Below are 23,006 nucleotides of genomic sequence, written 5' to 3' on the forward strand. Positions count from 1 at the left end.
TCAACCTGGTAGAAATACATACACCAGATAGCCATTATATTTTAAATTACGTGCTTTAAATAAACTAGATATTTTCTAGCAAAAGAGGACTGAAAATTCCTTATATCCATGAGTCATCATTGTCTAACAGTATCCAATTGCCCTTTGCTTTATTGTTTTTCCACTTTTTAGCGGCATTAAATCCTCTTCATCAAATATTTGAGACATTTATGTCTATATAAGACATTATTTTGCCACAATATTCTTTCATGTCTTTCTCTCTTGTATTTGTCATCTCTCTGTCTCCACCTGAACACTTGTGGCCACAAATGCTCAGCTCATTTTCAATGACCCCGAGATGTTTTCTCGTGGGTGATTAATAATTTTTCTGTCAATAGTATCACACCAGTTCTGGCATTTTTCTTATTATTTTGCCACTGAGATTGCCCTCCTTTCCCTTTGGACATGTGTCACCAGCTGCACTTCTTCCAATCCATGCAGAAAAACCTTTCATTTAACAAGAAGGTCCTTATTTAATACAAATTTAGATCTAACAGTCTGTAAAGCATATCCGTCCATCACTTCTGGACTTGCATTCCTGATATAACTACACTGTGATCCCACTGTGGCTGTGTAGTTAAGAGGAGTTTTTATCCACCTACAATTTCAGTTGTACATATCCTTTCCAGGTGAAATATCAGCAAGGCTACAGAGAGGATGCATTCCTGACCTTCTAGTCTTTTGTAATCAAGAGAGTCTGGACATGAGGTGGTGTTTACGTCAATGAGACTGTAAGGATTTCAGTAGTGATCGCTAGACTGGAATAAAAGGGAAGGAAGCAGAGGTGGAGGAGCACCCCAGTAGGAAATCTGGGGTGAAAAGAAAGTCAGACTGAGGTGCAGCACCATCTGCAGCACCGGTAGCATGATTCCTGGGGAAAAAAGTCAGCAAGCAAAGGAGACTATTCTCTTCTAATAAACTAAGTAGATTTCCCTGGATCCCTCTGGACAATACAGTGATCCTTATAAACCCAACTCTGAAACTAGCACCTTTGGAAAGATTTTTAGGAATTTCTGGATTTTATGGATTAAAATATAAGAAATTTATAGAATATATTTGGAGATCTTGGGTTTTTTTCTACCATTATTTGTAATTAAACTGTTGTTAGGTACAGCTTTATATCCTTTTGTGCAAACTGATTATTTTTTTTCCATTTTAGTTATGTAGATTTTTAATAATCTACAGATTATTTAATGGGTAGAAGCATTTTCAATGGATATGATCTGTCTTTTAAAAGCATTTATTTTACAGAATTCAGAATTAACATAATTTCTCCAAGAAGTGCTTTGGGAGTAGTCTTTGAGAGTACTCTTTCCTTTCTTAAAATAGTTCCTTTTGGAGATGCCTGTTCTCCTTTGGCTTGTGTCTGACAATGTCGTGTAGGACAATGGCAAAGCTATTACAGTGCGAGGAAGTGTCCTATGTTACAGTCAGGTGTTTGATTTGAGATAAATATTATTGGAATACAGCTTTGGGTAATAGTGCTGTACAGAACTTGAACCAGAAGGAGAAGTACTAAAAATTATATGGAAAGTGATCCCATGTATTCTGAAGCTTGCATTTTTTCCTTCATACATAAAAAGACGTTAAAAAAAATTTACAGAAGACTTGACTCATCCTACACTACACATAGGTATGACCCCATATCTATTTTAAAAGACTGTAAATATTTTTAAAGACCACCTGATCTTTTCTTTTCATTCTTCTTATGACACAGCAGTACCATGAAACTACTAGATATGAAAAAATATAAACACATTAGCATTGGGGCATCTTCTTGGTGATACTTCAGGGGGAAAAATGTCATATTGCATTCCTAATTTTGAAAATCTTTCTGGTAAAATTTCCCAGCTGTGGAGCCCTTTGTTACAGGAAATAGGAAGTCAATAAGTGTTTAAAAAAAAGCCTTCCCAGGCTAAAATTAGGTAAAGTTTCTCCTTTGTGAAAAGACATCATGTACTGAATTCATTAGCTTTCATATTTCCTTCATGATAAATTAGGACTGTTATGCGAAGTTTTGTATTACTACAGTAACAACTTCATTTGCTTTAATTTCCCAATTTCTTTATTCATTTTAAAATTAATTTGGGTTAATTATATATGTTCACAAAACTGTATTATCAACTGAAACAAAATTCTTTATTCAACACTAGTAAACTTTATAGGCGGTACAAGGTCACACTGATAGTCAAGTTATTCCTTCCTTGGAGCAAAGTTTTCGTAGAGTGAGTGATGCACTGTTAGATCTGTCGAGTTAGTAAAAGATGGCTTCTTTATCAATACTTCTTTAGTAACACAGTTCAATATTAACTGTAAGTTCAATATTAACTATTTACCAAGCCCCTGCAGAGCTGCTGCTAATGCTAATTTAAGGGTATTTCGTAGGGTGCTTCCTGTATGCTGATGACTATGACAGTAATTGCCAACTAACTCATCTTGGCTCTAGCTTAACCCATAGCTTTCCTGTTCACCCAAGGACGTTCTAGACACTCCTTTCTTTTATTGGCAGTGTAGTAACCTTGGCTCCTTATGGGAACCACCTAAGCACCTATCAAAACAGACACAAACTGCTTTCAGGAAAAAACGTTATTTGTATGCTCCATGTCCACTTTTGCATCCTATGGAGACACCATTTTTAGAATATAAAAATGATGGAATCGAGCTTTTTGACCTGGTTTGGCTGTTTCTCTAATCCTGTCTTTCCATTCTCTCTTCAAGTGTGTCTCCTGCCTTTTTCTCTTTCGTGAGCCATTGTCTACCACTGATCTTGTGGGACACATCATAAGTGTCTGATTCTCTGCAGATCATGACTCTGTCCAGACCCTCCTCTGCACCATGGGCTCACTCAAGTGGCAAGATCATTTAGCTGCTTGCTAGACTGGGAGCTTTGCTCTCCCAGCAGCCATCAAAGAGGAGAGTGTTGCCTGGTCCTAGTAGCTTCCTACCCCAAGACTGAGTCACTAAGATGTTTTCCTCCCTATTTGGTTATACTAAGTAATGGCAGGAGCTTGAGTCAAGGAACTCAGTGTTAAAATGATTTGCTATACAAATAATGTAGTCTGGACTCATGATTTTGCCGCGGTGTTTAAAGCAGAGGAGATTGTACGAGAGATCTTAGAATGGAAATAAAGTGGCCACAAGGTAGTATGCTTGTGCTGGGAGATTTGTCATGAGGAGAGCACAAACACGTCTGACGAACAAGGCAAAAAACTCAATGTATATTAATGGGAGAGAGCAATGCAAAAATTTATGGTGCTGAGCCTTGCGGTGACAGCAGTATTAAAGAACCTCAAATGAGCTGCAAGACACATAAGTCTTCCAGTTAATGAATGACGGTGTTAACACCTCAAGGTGTAGAGGGAAGGTGTCTCTGGGTCTTTCTTGAACGTGTAAAAACTGTACCTGATGATTTTGGAGCTGCTTCTAATAATTTTCAGCTACTCTAGCTGGCCTGGGTTTTTGTGTTTTTGTGGTGTTTGCTGTACCCATGATGTCAAGAAATAAACATTATCAACAGAGAACGGCAGCCCAGCAAATGCTCTGCACCATGTACCTTTAACTGTTTGCTGCTTCTGTTTCTGAACTCGCTTAGGGCTCAAGGAAGGAGAAGCGTACCCGTGGAGCTCACAGAGGAAGATCCAATGGGCCCAAGAAAAGGATCACATTTTCTAATCTGGATGTCTGAAAGAGAGAAAACGAGTTGTAACCTTCTACGGAACACACCAGATCTTCAGCAAGTAGAAAGCAATTGAGTTAAGCAAAATCAGTTGATGCACAGAGTAAAGTATCTTTGCACAAGAGTGAGGCTGAGGTTTCTCTGCACTGGATATAAGTACAACTCCCTCTGCATCTTCATTTGTAGAAGGTGTGATGCACAACACCTACACAACACTTGCAATGTTGGCAGCCCCCAAAGCTTTGTTCAAAGTCTGGCATTATTTGATATTTTCATTCAGACTCCCACTTGAGGTTACAAGTGACTGTAAAAATATCAGGGTGGGTTTTCTTTAAAAAAAAGCTCCCAGCTGTTGTGTTTGGAGAGAAAATCTTGAAACCAGTATGAACAGAATCTTTAAGAATTTGTAAGGAATGTGTGTAAAGCAGAAGCATCTAAGAGGCTTATTTAACATTTCAGGAATTTGTCCTTCATCGTAGCGATGCAAACATTATCACCACATGCAAGGCTACAGTTTAGAGGTCACTGTGTAGGTTAAATGGCACAGAAGGGACTATGCTAATGGAGATCATATGTCTTTGAACTTTGAGGTTTCCCACATCTTGAATGGTGTAAGTATGAGCTGATCCATACTGCCTGCATGAGCCCTCATGTCATTTATGCAGACCAGCCTGCCTGCTGAGTGGTTACTAAATTACCGTATAGAAACGGAGGCGTAAGAAAATTAGATTCTTGGCACTGATATTATTCATATATTTCAGTTATTATTAAAAATATGTAAATATTAAATATTCACCCTTTCTTTTAAAAAAAGCTCCCAAGCCTTTAATCCTTTTGTTTTCTCACAGTGAACATCTATTACTTTTATTGGAAAAAAATGCAAAGCTGAATAATGCACTGTAATAAAATGTCTAAATAAGTAAAATCCTGGCGAGGAATATAATAATGGTGGCTTTGCTTTGTTTCCTGCTCAGTAGCAGCAAGAAGCACAGGCACTGGCTGGAGAACCATCTGCAGCAAGGACAAGGAAAGTCAAAGAAACAGTCAGCATGCAAGCTTTGACAAAAAAATGCAAAAGGCCAAAACAGTGATTTCATTAAGCAGCTACTTTCAGAATTATCTTTTCCTCACTCCAAAAGCTAGGAGACAATCTGTCATTTCAGCTTTTGTTTAGTAATGACCTGAAAAAAAATGTTAAGCTTAAGAATTGTGGATAATGAAGTTAGGACTTAATAAGGTGTGTTTTGAGTGTTATTTACTAACTGTATTTTTTCTTGGCTTTTAGGTTAATGTCAGTATTGCAGCTCCATAATTTCACCTTAAAATCCTTGGTATCCTTTTTTTTTTTTTTTAATTCCTCTAATGAACTGAAGATATTAACCTTAATTTAAAAGGAATAGATAAAGTTTCTGGCCTTTCTGGTTGAAAAAAAGAGTAAAAAATGTAAGTTTGCAAATTCACATGCCAAGAACATCAGAGACAGTCCCTAGTTTTTGTTTGGTGTGGTGTTTTGTTTTGTTTTGTTTTGTTTTGTTTTTAATAGCATCAGAAGATATATCCATTGTTATTTTGGATCTGCCTGATGTATGACTCAAGAATCTTTGGTTTTGGCAGGCTCTTGGGCTTCCTAGTGCTCTGTGCATATGTGTCTTCAAACTGGCACAAGTAGGTAGATGTATAAGTATGTATTTTATATTAGTGTGCATTTTGAAAGCCTAAATACAGACTGGAATGATGTGGGCTCTTAAATCCAAACTTTCTTTTGCCTATGGTTGAATTATTAGACTGTACATGCTTTAGTTAAGCATATGTGTGAATTTATCTAGAAGGCAAAAAATTAATGACATGCCTTGGGAGGTTTAAGAGACAGATTTCCCTCTTTTGTGAGGACACAAAAGGAGGGGGGGAAGGAGTCTTTTTAAAGAAATTTAATACCTAATACACGCTTATTTTTTTTCCTGAAACCAGTTCTTCAATTTTTCACCAATTAGGTTTGATATGAAGCAATACACTTTTTTTACTCAAAGCAATGAACTATAACTTGAATGTTATCCATGATGTGTCCATGTTCAGAAAATGTCTCTGATGTCTCTAGATACACTAGCAGAAGTGAAGAATCCTTTCTGCTGGTACATTTCAGATAGGAAAGAACACCCCAAAATAAAAAAAATCACATAAGGCTGAAGAACTTGAGAGAACAAAGGCTTCAGAGTAAAATCTAACAGCTGTTGCCAGGAATAAGACTCCAAAACATGCACCTGCAATGGGCTTGGTCTGTCAGTTTACAACATACCTCATGAACCATTCAGACTTAACACACTGCCAAGTTCCACCCTTCCATAATGCCTTCATTTGCTGAAAGGTCAGCATTTCTCGAAAAAGCATCTGAGCTCTGTTAAAGTAATTTTGCTAGCTGACTCAAACTGTGAATTCAGATACTTGAGGAGGAAATAGTACTAATGAATTAAACTTCTGTCTGTTTGGGTGTTTTTTCAGCTTTGCTATGACGAGTGTTTTCATCAAACTGAAAATCAAGAATGCCTTTCCATGCTCTGCACGCTGCCCAAAGCAGAGTAGGAAGATCAGGGTCACTGCCAAAGACACTGTCTGACTCTGAAGGAGGTCAAGGTGAAGGAGGGAGGACACAAAGAAGTTTAAGGGGAGGTGGCACAGAAGCAGCTGTTGGATCTTACAGGTCTGCAGATGCCCTCAGTAGGCTTCAGAGTGAATGTGCCATAGCAGGCCAAAGCTTCCTTAAGGGTATGGACAATGCTATTCCCCCTAGAGCATCCTTGAGGTGTCAGAGCAGAGCTGTGAGGATGTACCTGAGCGTTACTGGGAGTTACTGCTGGTATACTTTTGAACTCTATGTACTATGAGGAGCTAGCAATTAGCTGGAAGCAAATATTAACTCTCCTTTTTTCCATTTGTTTATAGGCAGTGAAGTCTATCCTAAACTTAACATTATCAGCTGTAAAAGGCAGGTTCAAATCACTTGCTTGTAGGACACTTTACATTTTTGAATATCCCTAATGCTATCTCATTACAGGTTAATAAAAAAAAAAAAAACAAAAACAAAAACAAAGAAAACAGGCAGTGGATTTTGATCCAGTAATGCTGTCAAACACATTTTGATATTTCCACATTTTGATGCACGAATGGCCAAAGAAAAAAAATTTTTTTTTCAAGCAATCTTGTAATTCCATTCTCAGCTGAAAGAACGGATAATAAATATTGGCAATTTGGCTCTGCTAAGACCTACCATTTGCATCTTGAAGAACAGCAGTTATTAATTTACAGACATAATTGAGTGATTTATATTCATGATTATGGTTCAAACCATCATGACACTTGTTCCTTCTATATCAAATGCTTTCTCAGTTTCTGCTTTTTGTTTTCACTAGCTATGAAAAAAAGAACGAGAGGTTTTGGGTTTTTTTAGAAGCTTTGTTATGACGTTTTTCTCTAATTTCAGGTCTTAAAAACTGAATCATCACAAGCACCTGAGAAACATGTACTGCACTAACTACCGCAAGGCATTCAGCAATGATTGCTATATTTTAGAAATTCACAACAAGTAATTTCCTCATTTGCACTAAGAGCTGGAAAATTTCTTCTTTTTATACAGTATATGTTCAGTTGGAATGCTTATCTTTATAATCACTATCACGGCTTATATTGGACTCTAACTTGACCTAATAAAAATTCATAAATAACACTGGGATTCAATTTTAGACTGTGTTCATTACCTCTGCCGTGTTGGCTCAAAAGTGTTATTTCTATGAGGATAAAGGTCCATAGTTTAGACACCTATTTGTCTACAAAAAGATGCAGTTTATAAAAAGTCTAATTACATTTCTTTTAGAAGAACTGCACATACTTTGAAAATGAACTTATGACAATGAAATTATTCAATTGATGTTATTTCTGTATCTTTTTAGTAAACAAAATCAGAACATTTTGGCTGTCAATTGCTGTAAAATGAGAACTACTTTTGTCTGAGACCAAGCTCACAGTATCTAATCTTGAATTGTGGGGTCCTTTGGTAAAATGAGACAACTTTTAATGAATTCAAATTCATTCTCTCTAGAGTCTCTTTGGGGCAAAAAATGTTTGCAATGAATTTGTGAGGCTTTCCCAGTTTTTTGTCTTGCTTGACCAGATTTGCATTAATCTCAGTTTGCTGTCTGAAGGTATGTATTTTTTATTCTTATTTTTATCTCCTTAAAATTGATTCAAAGTTGGGTTTTTTTTTCCTAAACATAGGGATCTTCTGTGTCCTCTTTAGCAGCCTATAAAATGTTGCGAAGCTGAACAACAGTGTACCTTCACACTCAGATTTGGAGCTGCAACAAAAATTTCCCAGGGAGCTCTGGTAAGGCATGAGTGTAGAAATTTCCATTAAAAAAAATGCCTCACACTGTTTTTCTAACGCTCTATTCTGAAATCTGTTTATTGAAGCTTAAAAGAGGAAAAAGATGGCGATGGCATGGCAAGCATTTACTTTGTTGTAGCAATTAATGAACTTTCTGAAGGTGTTCTCTTCATAGTCCATCTCCTTACTGAGTTCACAGGCGCTGGTAGTACCCTGGTGGGTGGTGGTGCAGCAGACAAAGCTCTTCCGTGAACCACATTGCTCATTCCAGATGTTCCCTGCAGTTTTGGAGAGTGCCGAGGAACAGGTTAAGGTGTCTGCAGAACCTTCTTCGCATTGACTTCCACCAAACTCATCACACCTTAAGTTGCTTGGCAGTGTTCTGCAAAGGTATGAGGACTTTATCCGGGTTTCCATTTACTCATGTGATAAAGAAAACAAGGTACAATCTATAAAAAATAAAGGGAAAGAGGTATCAACCTAAATTTTCCAGGTAGTTTATAATTCAGTGTTGATCAAGACAGAGAAAACATGCAATTACTTCAGCTGAAAGATACTCTTTTCACTCTCTCTGTGGGCTGGGATTGTTCTAATAGAGTTTCTAAAACCTGGTCTTTTTCAGTATGAAGAGGAGCTGAGCTTGTATTATTAGAAGGTTTTTTTTTCTTTCAGTTGAACACTGGATCATGTCTTCTGTGATTTCAGTGTCAAAGGGAAGATTCTGGGAGTAGAAGTAACATCCATGTGATCTGCTTGTTATTTGGTGGTGGAATTTTATCAAGGGGTTCCCAGGAGCCCTCTAAGAGCTGTGCTGAATTTGAGCCGGTTTTCTGCTTGTGTGCATCTGCCTCATTATCTTGCCAACATGTCCTGAAATTCTTGTGAGAAAATTCATCACCAGTATAAACCGACTTACGGCAGCAGAGTTACAGCAGGAACTGATGGGTTTTCCTGCCAACAACCTATTCAATCGTATCACGTAGAATCTGAGACTCTCACCAAAATGTTGATTTAACCCAATTATTTAACATTTGCCCAACTAGGATCTTTGTTTTGTCTCAGTAAAAGTAAGTTATTACTCAATGTACGCAGGGTCTGTAATGTTCAGATACATGCAGAAGTATTCCGATATAAACTGTAGTACAACTGTGCCCGTACTGCCTGGGCGGGACTTGTGCATGGTCCTCCTGTCCCCGCGCCTGGAAGAGGAGCCCAAGTGCGGGGGAGTTGTGGGGTGCTTCCTACCAGAGCAGGGTGACTGGGGACCAGCACCTCAGGTCACAGACCACAAGGCATTTGTTCAGCAGGGCATAACAGCCGGAAACTTCAGGGCCTGTAAGGCTCCCTGGGATAACAATCCAATGACACCTTGGAGAGGCCGCTAATCAAACCATAATTCACTTAATGTGACCTCGCAGTGACATATATGTTTCAATGAGGCCCTGCAATATTTTGTTCACACCAGAGTAATGCAAATCTGTTCAGATATGAACTGTATAAATTGTTAAAGCAGAATCTTCTCACAGCTGTCGCTGAAGCTTTCCCATCTTTGCCTGGTTTTGTCTCAGGTTGTGTCTTGGTAAGACCATTATCCTGCTTTCAAACAGTGCCTTTCATCTAAGGACTTCAGAAACATTCACAGAACTATTTTAATCTTCATTACCGATACAGAAAAAGCATGAAGCAAGCAGAAGAGTGCATGAGGCCTGGCAGCTGACAGTCAGTTAACAAGTAGCTGACCTGGGAGTGGAGCGCAGACCTGTGGCTCTTTGCACTGAACCGTCACTTGCGCTTCAGCACACAGAAAGGTGATAAGGGCTGATATCTCCTTCTTCTGACAGAGCAAAGGCTGCATCTAGTGTTTCAAAGGAGGATACCTGCGTTGGCAGCTGCCTTGTCATATGCAGAAGGTAAATCAAGATAGTTTCTTTTTCCTAGGCTTGAGGGACTAGTCTTTGAGCACAGGATTCCCCATTGGTGCCTCTAAAAACTGCTCAGCTTTCTTCCTTCCTTGAATATGACCATAGCTGCTCTGAAGAGCTTCCTATTTGCTGACCTGTGATTGCTGAGTGGTTTCAGCCATGCAAACATCACATATGGTGAGTACAGGGGTGTGCTACCTCCTACGCAGTTGGATCTGTGGTAGATGTCCTTCCGTGATGGTTAATGATTATCTTCCTGACTGAAATGGTAATCTGCAAGCAGCTTCTTGCAGGAATTAAGGGTTGCAAACTGTAACTTAAAGCAAATGTTTGATAGCGAAAGAGTGAAAAAACAAATCTCGTGAAACTGCAGAAAAAGCGTAAGCCATTTAATTTTCCTAAAATGGCCCCTGCACTGAAAACTCAATTATTAGCACAACTGTCTGAATGAATACAACCAGGGACCTAACTATGACCAGCTAACAAGTTTTTCAAATTGTATGGGATTTAATTAAAAATGGACCTGTTAAAAACTAAGAGATAAATGTCTCTTTTTAAATTACTACATTGTCAACAGTACCTAATTTCCTAGCTTGTTTTTCTACACTATTCTCCACAGTCTAGCCTATACTCTTGGGCTTCTAGTAATTCTGCTTACCAGCTGTCAGAAACGAATCAGCTCTTAATTCCTGGAAACCAAAGCAGGACACAGCAGAGACCATGCTGTTCCAGCTCTTGATTGAATAGAGTTCTTGGTTGTCTTTATGGTCTCTCAGTGTCCCCGACTGAAGAGCTTTCCCCATTCCTGCTTCTTGGAGTTCAAAATCAAATCTTGACCTGAAAGCCCTGTTGTTGATATCCTTTGTAGTTTAACGAAAATATACTCAGCTAGGAAACCTGCTGGTTAACCCTCTTGTGAGACCTTTTTGTTCAGTGCTTTTATGCTCTCAAGTTGCATAGAAAATGTTCACTAGGTGATTGATAATATAAGTTTGTAGCACTGTGAATTCAGGAAAGCACTTAAGCAAATGGTTATATTGATGGCAGGGTGATTGCAGACTTGTTTAAATGAAACACATGGCCATATGCTTTGCTGGACTGAGTACTTTCCTGGAACAGTTAAATGAAGATATAAACCTGGGAAAACAGATACACCTCATACAAAACTCCCAGGCCTCCCAAACCATTGATATCTTCATAATCCACGTGAAACCATTATTTCTCAGTGTGCACTCATAAAGCAGCATATTAGCAATATTGAGAGGGATGTCAGAATTACACTTCCAAAGCTTACTTGTAGACATGCAGACATGCATGCTGTTACAATGAAATGGAGAGGGTGAGACAGGTAAATAACAGGCTGCATTTCAAAAACAGAGTCATTGAGAGTAGTGGCGTTGATTTGGGTAAAGATGGATGGTTACAGGAGAGCTCCAGTGATCTATATCTGTGATTGATTTTCTTTCTTTTAAGTGCTGACTAAGGAAAAGAGAACCATTCCCTTTGTGCTCAGAGAGAACACATCTCATTCCTGCACTTCACAGTGGGAGGTGAGATATTCAGGAAACCGGATAGATTTGTGAACAGTTCAAAAAGTACAAGTGGCTCTTCTCAGCCATTTCTACATTACTGAAAAATAACTTGTAAACTCTATAATAGTAAGAATTGAAAGCTTTCCTTTGGAAAATAAAGATTTAATGTTAAGACTCTATCTATCTGTTGTGAGAAAAAGACAAGTCCCAGTTACATGCGAAGGTTTCATATTAAGATTATGATAGAAGCATCTTCCCTATAGACTCTTTTCCATGTTAGTCTTTCATCTCTTTCTTCTGCTTTTGACATTTATTGTTAGTATACCATGAAATCTGTTTATATTAATATTAAAATTAATATTTTATAGTTCATTCCTAAAAGGTTTTAATGGTCATAAATTCAATTATCTCTTGCAACTATTTTAATAGCTCTTTTCTTTATTTGGGAACAATTAAAACATAAATGATAGACAAAGAATGAAGGTTCCATGAAGCTTCTATTAAGAAAGACATGGGAAAAAAAAACCAAACCCAAAAAACATTTAGTCATGCAAGGTGGATAAGCTATTGGCATTTTATTGCCATTTTTCTCTCTTTTGCAGAATCTTATGCATTATATTGAACCAAAATATTATTAATTAACCAGCCATTCCTTGGATGCATTAATCACAGTAACTATGTTTAGTCCAAAGAATTTCTGCAATCTGCCTGTAATCGTGTATGTGCCTGCCATTGGCAGATAAGTTAGCAAATAATGCAATAACTGATAACAGCAAAGGATAAAGCATTGGTTTCAATGTTGAGCTTTACAAGCAAGAGTAGCAGATGAAGGAAGCAGAGGGGATTTAAGGTATGTTATTCATTTTATTGTATCCAAGTTTCTGGAGACCTTTACCTCACTGCTGAGCACACAGCAATCAACAAAATTTATATTCATAAATTATAAAGCCTTATTTCCAAAATCTCTGGTCTTGGGGGAGACCATGTGAAGGAAAGAACTGAAATGCAACATTACAGTTGGAGTAGGGGAGGCAGGGTAGGGCTTGATGACAAGAACTTTAAGAAAATCATAGTTTTCAGAAAAATGAATGTTACATTTTAGGACTCCAGGTCAACATGTATTTAGGCAATGTTAAAGGGAACTAAGGAGAGGAACTGCTGGAGTATCATTTCCACATTGTAAAGAATGGGCCTTCGAGTGTATGCTTTTCAATATACAGTGTAGTTGGAAACTTTAAATACAATATTCCCTGGGGGAGTAACAATAATCATAATAACAAAAATAGCTACGAATTTTTATATTAATGGAGAAAATGTGAATAGCACTATACTATCTATAAAAGTGTCTTTATTAATCACCATGCTGAAAAGCACTCAGGTGTCTAAATAACAGCTTTACTTTTCTGGGGACTGTTGATGGGCCAGTCTTGCTTTTACTCCTCATTCATTTCTGTTGCTGTGGGATTATACTTGGAAGAAATGGGAGGCAAGAATATACAATAGACATAAACTGTTATTTCACACAAACAAAAGCTTATTCTGAAGTATTTTCCGTTAATTTGGGTCATCACTACAGTGAATGTGTGTTGGTGTGCCAGTGCAATGCACGTGTATTCACACGCTTTCAGGCTTTAGTGAAAAAAAAAATGGTTTCTCTGTATTTAAGGCTGTTTTATAAGGTTAAATGTTCTTAACCAAATGTAAAATGCAGTAGCTGCTGCCAATGTGTATCGATCTGGATGCTGGAGATTAGTTTTAATTAGTTTTATTGCTGGTGCGCAGTTCAACGTTAATGGTACGGTGTTGTTCTTCACACAGGGCTGAGCAGCTGGCTCTGCAGCTCACAGCCCCCTTGGCGCAGCACGCATTGCTCCACTGTGCCTCACAAAAAAAGCAATACTGGGAAAAACATGAGTTTTGCACAACATTTTAAGGCACTGACTCCACCTTAAGTAACTTACCCTGTTACTATGTCTTGCCTTTCTCACGTGTCGTGAGCATGCAATCGGAGCTCATTAGACGTTTTTTCAAATATACTTTTAACAACTCAATATCCTCCTTATAAAACAGGATATAGTTTGTAATTCTTCCAAAGAAGGAAAGAAAACTTAAAAAAAATAGAAAAGAGGATTCCGGATTTTTTCCATTTAAGGAATTTCAGTTATGTGTAAGAAACTCCATCATTAATCTCAGGAGAAAATTGTTCTTTGTCTATAAAGTGGTTTGCAAGGAACAAAACACATTTCTCAGTGATTGCCCACTAGTGTAATGATGCAGTAATCTGCGCTGCATGAGTTATACTGAATTTGAGATTTATTGCACGTAGTTCTTAAGGAGTGTTTTATTTAAGCCACAGAATTAGGGGACATGGTTTAAAACTTGAATCCTTTATGAATTTTGCCAATTTGTTAATGTAGTTGAGTGAGTTACAAAGTTTTCAAAGCTGTTACTTCTGTTCTCCTTATACCAATGGTGTTTCTCTGGGTCTAGATGGGCAAGAGGAAGTTCAGTGGGCTGGAAATCACCCTGATCGTCATCTTCTGCCTGGTGGCGATCATATGCTGTATCCTCATTGGGCTTTTAGCATCAGGACAACCTGGAGTCAAAACGACAGGTAAGCCCTTCCCATTGCTGCTGTAGGACCAGAGCAAAAGCCCTGAGTGGGAACTGCTCCTCTCTGCTTGATGAGACTATTGGAAATGCCACGGAGCTTCAGGAACTAAGCAATGGCAGCCTTTCCGTCATCCTTTCTGGTGGATTCAGACTTTTCAAGAACACGGACACTGAAGTGAAGAGAGAGGGAAAAGAAAACGTAAAAACCACAAGCATTCCTCTTTTGTCCTTTGCAAAGTCAATATTTTGACTGCTCTCAATGTTATTGTTATATTTTTCCTATTAACCAAAGGTGAACCATGGTCATTTCTTCATTCCTACAGATAGCATGAATAATGTTATCTATTTTAATGTAAGAAATAAATAACATGTCTAGGAACTTCTGACTATAAAAACCCCTTTTATTCTGTCCTCCAAAGACTGATTTTTAGTCTGTTTGTTTATTTTATATGATTTCAATACTTCTGAAGATAAAAAAAAAAGACAGCACTGAAAACAAGAAAAAGGATCAGGGAGACTTTGTGGGAGCAGACACGCTGTGTGGAAAAAAATCCGTAAGCATAAAAACCTGTATTGGTAGATTAGAAATCACTTGTCTTACAGGGACGTGATATATAGCATGCTTCTTTACATACAGCTCCGTTCTGTGTGAGTCATTCCATTTACACATGGGGGTTTGAAGCAAAAAGCTTGGAGGTGAAAGTGGCAGTAAAATAAAAATAATGGCTAATACACAACAAACATCTTGGTGTTTTAGTAAAACTGCCCATACAGACTAATATCTGCATAATTTCTGCCTAGTTCAGTCTCAAGTACGAATCTGCCTGAGCAAAAGGTACAAGTGCGTTTATTGCAGAAAATGCAGACGGGCGAGTCTGTGTATTTGTGTGCATCTCAGCCTGAGACAGGATTTCTGTACTTCATACTTCTCATTCCAAACATATTCAGTGTTCCAAAATATATATAATGTAACTTAGCAAACAGCAGTCATGTACCCTTTGGTCAGCTGAAGTAGCCAAGAGGCCACCTTAAATTTGGTCTGAGAAACCTGGAATCTAATGGAGCAACTTAATGGAGTTTTAAGGTGCTTTTACCTGATGCTCTAATTCAAGGTGCTGTGGAAGAACGGTATTTCAGGGGAAGGAGCACCTGTGAGAGCAGCACCCTTTAAGAAAAAAGGAAGTCCTTCCAATTTTAATTTAGCATATATTTTCACAAGAAGCAATGCGTAGTGAGCTACAGGACTTACTGAAAACTGAGTTAATGCATGCCTTAAGAAACAAAGTCAAGGTCACCCATATGTTCAAAAACTTTAAAAAAAAATGTTAATCTGAAATAGTTGTGTGCAATTTTTCAAAGGTAAGATAAATGACACTAGCAATAGTTTACACTCATTTAAATCTGTATTAATAGTAAAGGTATAAATTTTTGAAATCCTGGTAATAACCCATTAATTTTTTTCCCTAACAGAATTTAAGCCAAAATGTCCAAACATATTAAAAGCAGAGAGAATTGACTGCATCCCGGATCAAGTGGCAACAAAGGTCTGAAAACTTTCTATAAGAAAAATCAGAAAACTGGCTTTATCTCATAAAGCCTCATGCTTAATTACAAAAATGTAACTTGTCTCTACAGTATCAGTAGTTTTCTTAACATTTTCATTCCGTGATAGCCTGAACACTTTGCAAGGAATCTTAACTCCTGTATAAGCCATTTCAGCCCATTGAGAGAACACATGATTTTTCTAGCCATTGTAGCAGCTTGCTGCCAAAGGTTGAAGACCGCTGCCAAGTACTCCACCTCAGTTCGGTTTTGGGATAGGTGGAAAGAAAATTAGTCAGACATCAAGCAGTTAAAAAAAGTCACTTTTTACTTTTAACAACTTTTCCTGAACAGTTTCTTTTTGTCTGATGGTCAAGTACTAGCATTTATAATAGTTCAGAAATAGCAGGTGAAGGTGCACTTTACCCAGATGCATGAGACTTTCATAACATGGGCACAGTTTCCTTTCAGAAGCAATTTGAATCTCAATGTCTTCCTTTCCTGGTTGTGACGTCTCTTACCTGGGAGAATGCAAAGTGACTTTTTGGCTTGAGAATCTATTAGTTAAGATTCCCTTGAGAAGTATCATCTTAACTTTTCAGCGCTCTCACATTCAGAACATTTTTGTAGTGGTTGGTCTCAAAAGGTTATTCTTATTATTTTTATTATAATTTTTTTTTTTCATCTTTACGATGGATGTTCTCATTTTCTGATGGAAGCTGGTGGATGCCTGAGGTCTTTCTTTGGTTTGGGAGGGCAGCTTAGGAGAAAAAATAGTGAATATATTATGATGTGTGATGTTTATGTCATTCACAGAGGTATAAAAAATGATTAACCAGTTCTCTCAATCTCTGAGGAAATTTCTAGTCTAATTCCAGAAAAGACAGTTGTTAAAGCTTCTGTCATGCCATGAGTTTTGTTATGATATATAGTTCAATAAAGTCCTGTGGGCAAACAGGTTAGTAAAAGCTCAATTCACAGCCTGTTCTACTCTTTCGGTTCCTTTGCTCCCCCAGGAGCAAGCGCACCATGGTAGGAGCAGTCTGGCAGATGACTTTAATCTTTAATTACTACCTTTGAACCGGTCGCCCCACATTAAGTGCTGCACTCATTGTACGGTGAGGGAAATAGCTTTGCTCTGGTTGCGACTGTAAGCCTTATTATAAGTTTGCCCTTGCTTTTTACCATCACGGATTAGAAAAAATTAAAAATAATCAAATTCTAGATGCCAGCAGAGAAGTAGGGCCAGATGCAGATTTGGACATTGGGGTACCTGCTCTGGAATTAGAGGTAAAATAAGTGATTCCTGAATCTGTTCTTCCCTTAGTGAAGACCAGACAGAAGATTTCACAGGATTAGAAATAAGCATCACCTTTAACCTGTGCCCTGATAAAAGCTGTTAGGTGCATGCCAGAGTCCTACCCCAGTGTGTCCATTCATTCCCGTATAAATTTTCTCCTGGAAGCATTTTGGTTATCCCTCTTTAGGCTATTCTAAAACAGCAACCAGCAGAGCTGTAAAACTACATGTACCTGCTTAGAATAACATAACTCTTCTGTAGTGGTTTCTATGAGTGGTTTTCAGAATAAACAGCAGCTGGGAAAATGATGATTTGCCTAAGCTTGTATAACAGGTTAGTGTCTCTCTTGATTTCTTTATTCACTGAAGATGTCCTAGATGAAGCCAGAAAATGAGTAGGATTGCAGAGGAAAGAAGTATGGGAACCAAATAGATACTAACTCTGAAACAGTTTATAAAATAGGAAATAGGCAGCTCTCATGGCTGGAGTTGGGAAGGTGGAAAGTGAGCATGGGTTTTTGAGCCTTAGGAAGTGCATCGATTTGTGGAGAAATGTGGGGGGAAATGAGTCACGATGTCTCTGCTCCATTTTTTTTTTTGCTTGGAACCTAATGAAAATGATGGTATACATGTTTTCTGATGTGATGAGTCCATGCCAGAGAGACAAAAATGTATGTATTTGGTGAATCTGTGTTTTATCTTGGGTGGTTTTGCAGAGGTTTCTGTGCTCCATGCAATCACTACTGCATAAACGCACTAAGGCTTCTCAAGCCAGTGGCTCTGTGAGCTCCTTCTGTGCTTTCCTTCAGCACGTGCATGATTTCTGGATGGAGCTGGCTTATCTTCGCTCTGTTCAGAGGCTGAGAAAAGCATTTGACCTGCACGGACTAGGCTGGGCTCTGTAACCAAAAAAACAAGTGCCACTCACGACAGCAGCAAGAGAAATTTTGGGCCATCTTCCCGTCTTTCAACCTGCGGAATATTTTAAAGAAGCATGGTAGAAACACCAAAAACATTTGAGCACAATCAGCTGAAGGCAGAAACAGCTTCTGTTAGTGGGCAGGTGGAGGGAAAGGTCTTAAAGATCTGCACGTTGGATTTGGATACCTGAGATCACTTACGGATGCTGCCCTTTGCCCTCAGTGAAGCTCATTGTATTACTACCGCCCTTTGCCCTAAGCAATGAATTGGGTTTTTAATGTGAGAAATTGTGCGGAAACTTAGTGATGTATTACCCAAACCTTATCTTGAAACAGAAAACTCACGCAAACACCACATGAATAAGTTAATTCATAACAGCAAAGCAAAGGTACTGTGGCTTATTGGACTACTGAAAGGTAGTGTAAAGATTGGTGCCACTACGCTGAGATATATGCTTTAAGCAATAGGTTTATTTCCTTGTGTTTTTGTTTTTAAAAAAAAATATGTTGATTTATCTCTATTTGAAGTTCTGCAGAAGCAAGCTGAACATTTCTGCTATGGGAAAATTACATTAAAAGTTAAATATTATTCATGATGATCAATTATGCATATGTAGATTTTTAATAACCAGATGTTTACCAGATGTTAAGCCAATTATAACTTTTACCCCCTCTCCAGTGTGTGACTTTTGGTCATCTGTCACAGCTCAAATGTTTCAATAATTGTTTTTAAATTTTCATTTTGCCTATGGATCTTGTGATTTTAAGAAAGAACGAATGTCTAATAAGCACGTTTCTACTCTCAATCCAGAAAAAAATCCTTTCTATTCAGTGTATTCTGTGTCATTGAATTCACCTGATAGATTTTCAGAGAAGGAGTTGGTCTGATTGTAGATATTATTAAGGTTTCTGGTGTTTGGGGTAAAACACACTTCATGTGCATTTTAACTTTTAGTATAGAGGATTTATTTGTGTAAAATCAACTCATTTGTGCCCCTCATGTCCTTGAATCAGAGCATCTGCACCCTGCGTGGCTGCTGCTGGAGTCCCCAGAGTGATACCAGCGTGCCCTGGTGTTTTTTCTCTTCAGACTACGGGTACAAAGTGGATGGGTCAACAAGAACGACTCAGGCAGGTAAGCTGTGGGCTGAGCTCCCCAATTTACACACGTGCCAATGTCCAATTCAACACAATAACATTGCAACATGTGTTTTTTCCCAAGGATTCGAGACTACGTTAACAAGGCTGCCATCACCTTCCCTCTTTGGAAATGATATCAATACTGTCCTCCTCACAGGAGAGTACCAGACACCAAATCGCTTCCGGTTCAAGGTTAATCTTTTTTCTATGTTGTTTTATGGTTTATGTTCTGTGCAAGATTTTGGGCTGGCTGTTACCGTGCAGTGACAGCTGGATTAATCCCTGTGATGCACGCTCGTGACTCCCACTGAAGTGCTCAGCTCCTCCTTTCTTTGTCCTCTCTGTTGTTGCAATGCATCAGGTTAACAAGGGTTTAGCACAGAGGGATTTCAACATGAAAAATTACTGGCACCTTTCAAAAGCTCAGTTTTTATATTATATTCTCCTCATCATAGGAAAATTTTGGGGATAAATATATTTACTTAATTTTATTTATGGCCTGACCATATCTCTCAATCATTTTGACGTACACATTAGCTCTTGTAATGATTTCTGTTTTCTGTGGAAAACTCAACAGTCCACGCAGCGAATATAGGGTATCGATGGGTTCTGGGGTAGAGCAGGGCTTCTTCTGTGGGAGACCTTCCTCTTACGGTGGGTTCCTGCTAAGCCAGGGAAACACAGGGTCATGCATTATGTCTGAAAATGAGTGATGGAAGTTGGAATTGAACAAGGAAGGCAGAAGAGGAGACTGGGAAAGGGGTGGGAATATCCTGTGTCAGAACTATGTGTTAACGCTAGAAAATGTTTGAATTAGGCATTAGTTTTTAAAGGCCCAACACTTCTGTTTTTTAAATATGCACAGATCACTGATCCTAAAACACAAAGATTTGAAGTCCCTCATGAGCACGTGCAATCTTTCACTGGATCAGCAGCCTCAAATTTAAACTACAAAGTGGATGTGAAGCAGAACCCCTTTGGCATCGTGGTGACCCGAGTGAGCAACAATAGAGTGCTGTAAGTAACATTGGTACTTTTTCTGTGTAATACAGATGTCATTGGTTTTCTCTCAAAGCCCGTCTTGCCACGCAGGCAATGTATGTCCAATATGTGATGTGACCTCTTGAACACGTAATTTGCTTCTCTTTCTTTGACTACTGGATGTTCTGCAAAGACTCTTGCAAGGCCTTTGTAAACAAATTCTGTGATATGGAGAGCTCTGTCTAAAAGGTTTTAGGTCTGGCTCTCTGTTCACTTTCCCCCCATTCTAGGGATATTTTTACAGCTACTTTGTTTCAACAGTTCAGGGAATTATTATTATTATTATTTTTATTATTATTATTATCTGAAGAACTCTTTGCCAGTGCTTCAAATTGCATGGGAACACTCTTCATTGCATCTTTTATCTTATTTGTCGCAATCATGGTGAAGTCCTGAATCGCCAACGCCAGGTTACCCTTTAGCCCTATGATATCCAAGAATACCTGGTGCAAGTCACTGATAAGCTGGTCATGTAATGCTGTAAGTAAAATATTTGACGGACTTGTACATTGAATGCTTGCATCCCATTTAGGTTCTAAAAAAGATACAAATAAAACAAACCTGCAAACTTAAACCTGCATGGCTTTAAGACCCATTGGAAGGAGGAAGCGTCACAATGAACATGTTTATTAAATCAGTCCAAGAATGATTACCTGTCAGAGCGCTAGGCTAGTTGGACTATCAATGCTCCAAGTTTAATTAATTAGCAATTACTTTTGTGCTCTTATTAGTATTGTTTTCTTGCTTAGAATCATCTGTAATGATTGATTTGCAATTATAGAGAGCACAAAAGACAGACTTGCTATTCAGTAGTGCATGACTGATTAAACAGGTATATGGAGGGGGAATAAGAAATCTAGTCCTATAGAACCATGTTGAAACAGTGCTCTGGAAGGTTGTCTGTGTTTTCCTTAGGCTTTAGTTTAATTTGATAAAAGCGTTGCATTTTCTGTCTCTAAAGAAAGAAATTACAGTAATGCTTGACTCTGAGTTTGAGTATCTCCAAGCAAGCTGTTGCGAGCATGGGATAAGAGCAGCCCCTCAGAGAAAAATCCTTGATAAGTTTATTTAGACAAGATGAGTGCTTTCCCAAACTCTTAAACAACCAAACCAAAGGGAAGCCTCTTTGGAAAAGGAAGAGCGGGGATGAATGTTTTATTACAGTTCATTTCAAGAATCCTAATTATCCAGACAGTTATAAAGCCTACGGCCTTCCATCATCATTTGTTACACTTGAGCCCCCCAAAAGAGTTAGCATTCTGATTGACCTGTTACCACTATTATTTGCAAGAAAACCTGGAAGATTGCCATAGTTTCATTGGAAATACTAACATCCCCCCCAAAAAAACCCCAAACTGGTTTCACTACAGTGTGTGCAAGATAGTCCTTGGAATCCTTAAAAGAGGGCAGAAATACATCAGATGAGGATTTGACCTGTGAAGCCTCTCTCAAGTGTATTTTTAACTGAAAAAAAAAAAAAGGTAATATGAGCAGATTAAAATTGTAGTAAGCCCAAACTCCCCTGGTCTTGTCACTTGTTCGTGCAGTGTTTGTAATCGCTGATGCATTGTGTGTTTATTTAATAGTTTAATGGTCTTTTTATGCATAAAGGAATTTACTGATAATGACATACTCATAGTGATAAATGTAGTTATAGTGTACTAATGCATCTGAAGTGACAAAGTCCCTTAAAATTAACGTGGCTGTGTTTGCGTAAACTCAAGATAAACTTGTGTTACTCTCCTCTATATGAACATCAGGACTGCTAAATGTCACAAATATCACATGAAAACACAGCTCTAAAAAGAGTTTCTAACGAAAACTACATAAAGTGAGTAGAGAAAAGCATATTCTTTGAAATTGTGTATGATGTTAATACACATCAAGGTAGTGCGCTCTCTCCAAGTCAGTCATTTTCTCTGCTTTTGAGGAAAGACTGCTTTTCTGCAGATCCCTATAAACTCTTGGTTTAATGATGCTGAAGACAGTCTTCAAATCTGAGGATCAGCTTCATTCCAGTTGCTCTCTGCTTTAAATCTGCTTTAACTCACAATTAAGTTGTATTTATGATCGTTTCATTTAAAAATTGGTGACTGATGGAAACTCAAACTATTTCTGGGCCGGGGTCACTTTTGATACCTTTGCCAATTGGAAATGTTCCAAGTCTTAGAGGAATGAAAGTGGAAAATTAACATGTTTACGTACAAAAGGAATGAAATTTAATGTTTTAAGTCCATGACACTGCCCCGTTGCTGTGTGAGTGGCCAGGAGAGCGGATATAGGATTCAGCGCAACACATGCAGGGTGGGAAGCTTTGGTGGAAGAGGGGAGTGCAAATAGGCGGGCCGTTTGCATGAGGGCTTTCTGTAGGATCAATAGGCGCCACTCATCTCGTCGTCTGTGCAAGGGTGGCTCTGGTCCAGCCCCACACCATCCTGCCTCCCTCTCCTTCAGGTCTCTGGATGGAGGCCTTAACCTGCTATCCAGGTTCTACTAAAAGGAGAAGAAACAATTATTGCAACAATTCTCAATGAAAAACTCTTTTTAAAATTTATTTTAACTTGTTTCATCAGGTTTGATACTACCATAGGACCACTGCAGTATGCTGACCAGTTTTTACAGCTATCAATCAAACTACCCAGCAGCAACATTTATGGTGTGGGAGAGCACGTGCATAAGCAGTACCGGCATGACGTTAACTGGAAAACCTGGCCCATGTTCAGCAGGGATATTGGCCCCTCTGGAGTAAGGACTGGTTTTATGCTTTGCAGATGACTTCTGGAACACAAGTCTATTATGCAGTAGAGACATTAATAATATCCATCGAGTTTTTCCCCAAAGACTTGTCAGGCACTGCATGTTGTTACCAAAAGCTAGATGGTACTGATGAAAGTTCCCTGAGGAATA

The 23,006-nt window shown here is 38.4% G+C and overlaps 1 protein-coding gene across 2 annotated transcripts in view; it reads left to right on the forward strand.

The window, feature by feature from the left end:
• The first annotated feature begins 14,034 nt into the window (after window positions 1–14,034).
• The window catches only part of SI (sucrase-isomaltase), a 49,973-nt gene continuing 41,001 nt past the window's right edge, over window positions 14,035–23,006 (forward strand). The window contains exons 1-7 of one of the 2 annotated variants that reach the window (XM_074590692.1): window positions 14,035–14,158; window positions 14,987–14,992; window positions 15,628–15,701; window positions 18,933–19,053; window positions 19,141–19,250; window positions 19,924–20,075; window positions 22,673–22,844. In XM_074590692.1, coding sequence (XP_074446793.1) covers window positions 14,035–14,158; window positions 14,987–14,992; window positions 15,628–15,701; window positions 18,933–19,053; window positions 19,141–19,250; window positions 19,924–20,075; window positions 22,673–22,844 — 759 coding nt within the window. The remainder of the gene's footprint in view (window positions 14,159–14,986; window positions 14,993–15,627; window positions 15,702–18,932; window positions 19,054–19,140; window positions 19,251–19,923; window positions 20,076–22,672; window positions 22,845–23,006) is intronic. The other variant, XM_074590693.1, reaches the window with a different exon arrangement.

This window comes from Larus michahellis, chromosome 6, assembly GCF_964199755.1.
Source record: "Larus michahellis chromosome 6, bLarMic1.1, whole genome shotgun sequence".
Classification (NCBI taxonomy): domain Eukaryota; kingdom Metazoa; phylum Chordata; class Aves; order Charadriiformes; family Laridae; genus Larus; species Larus michahellis.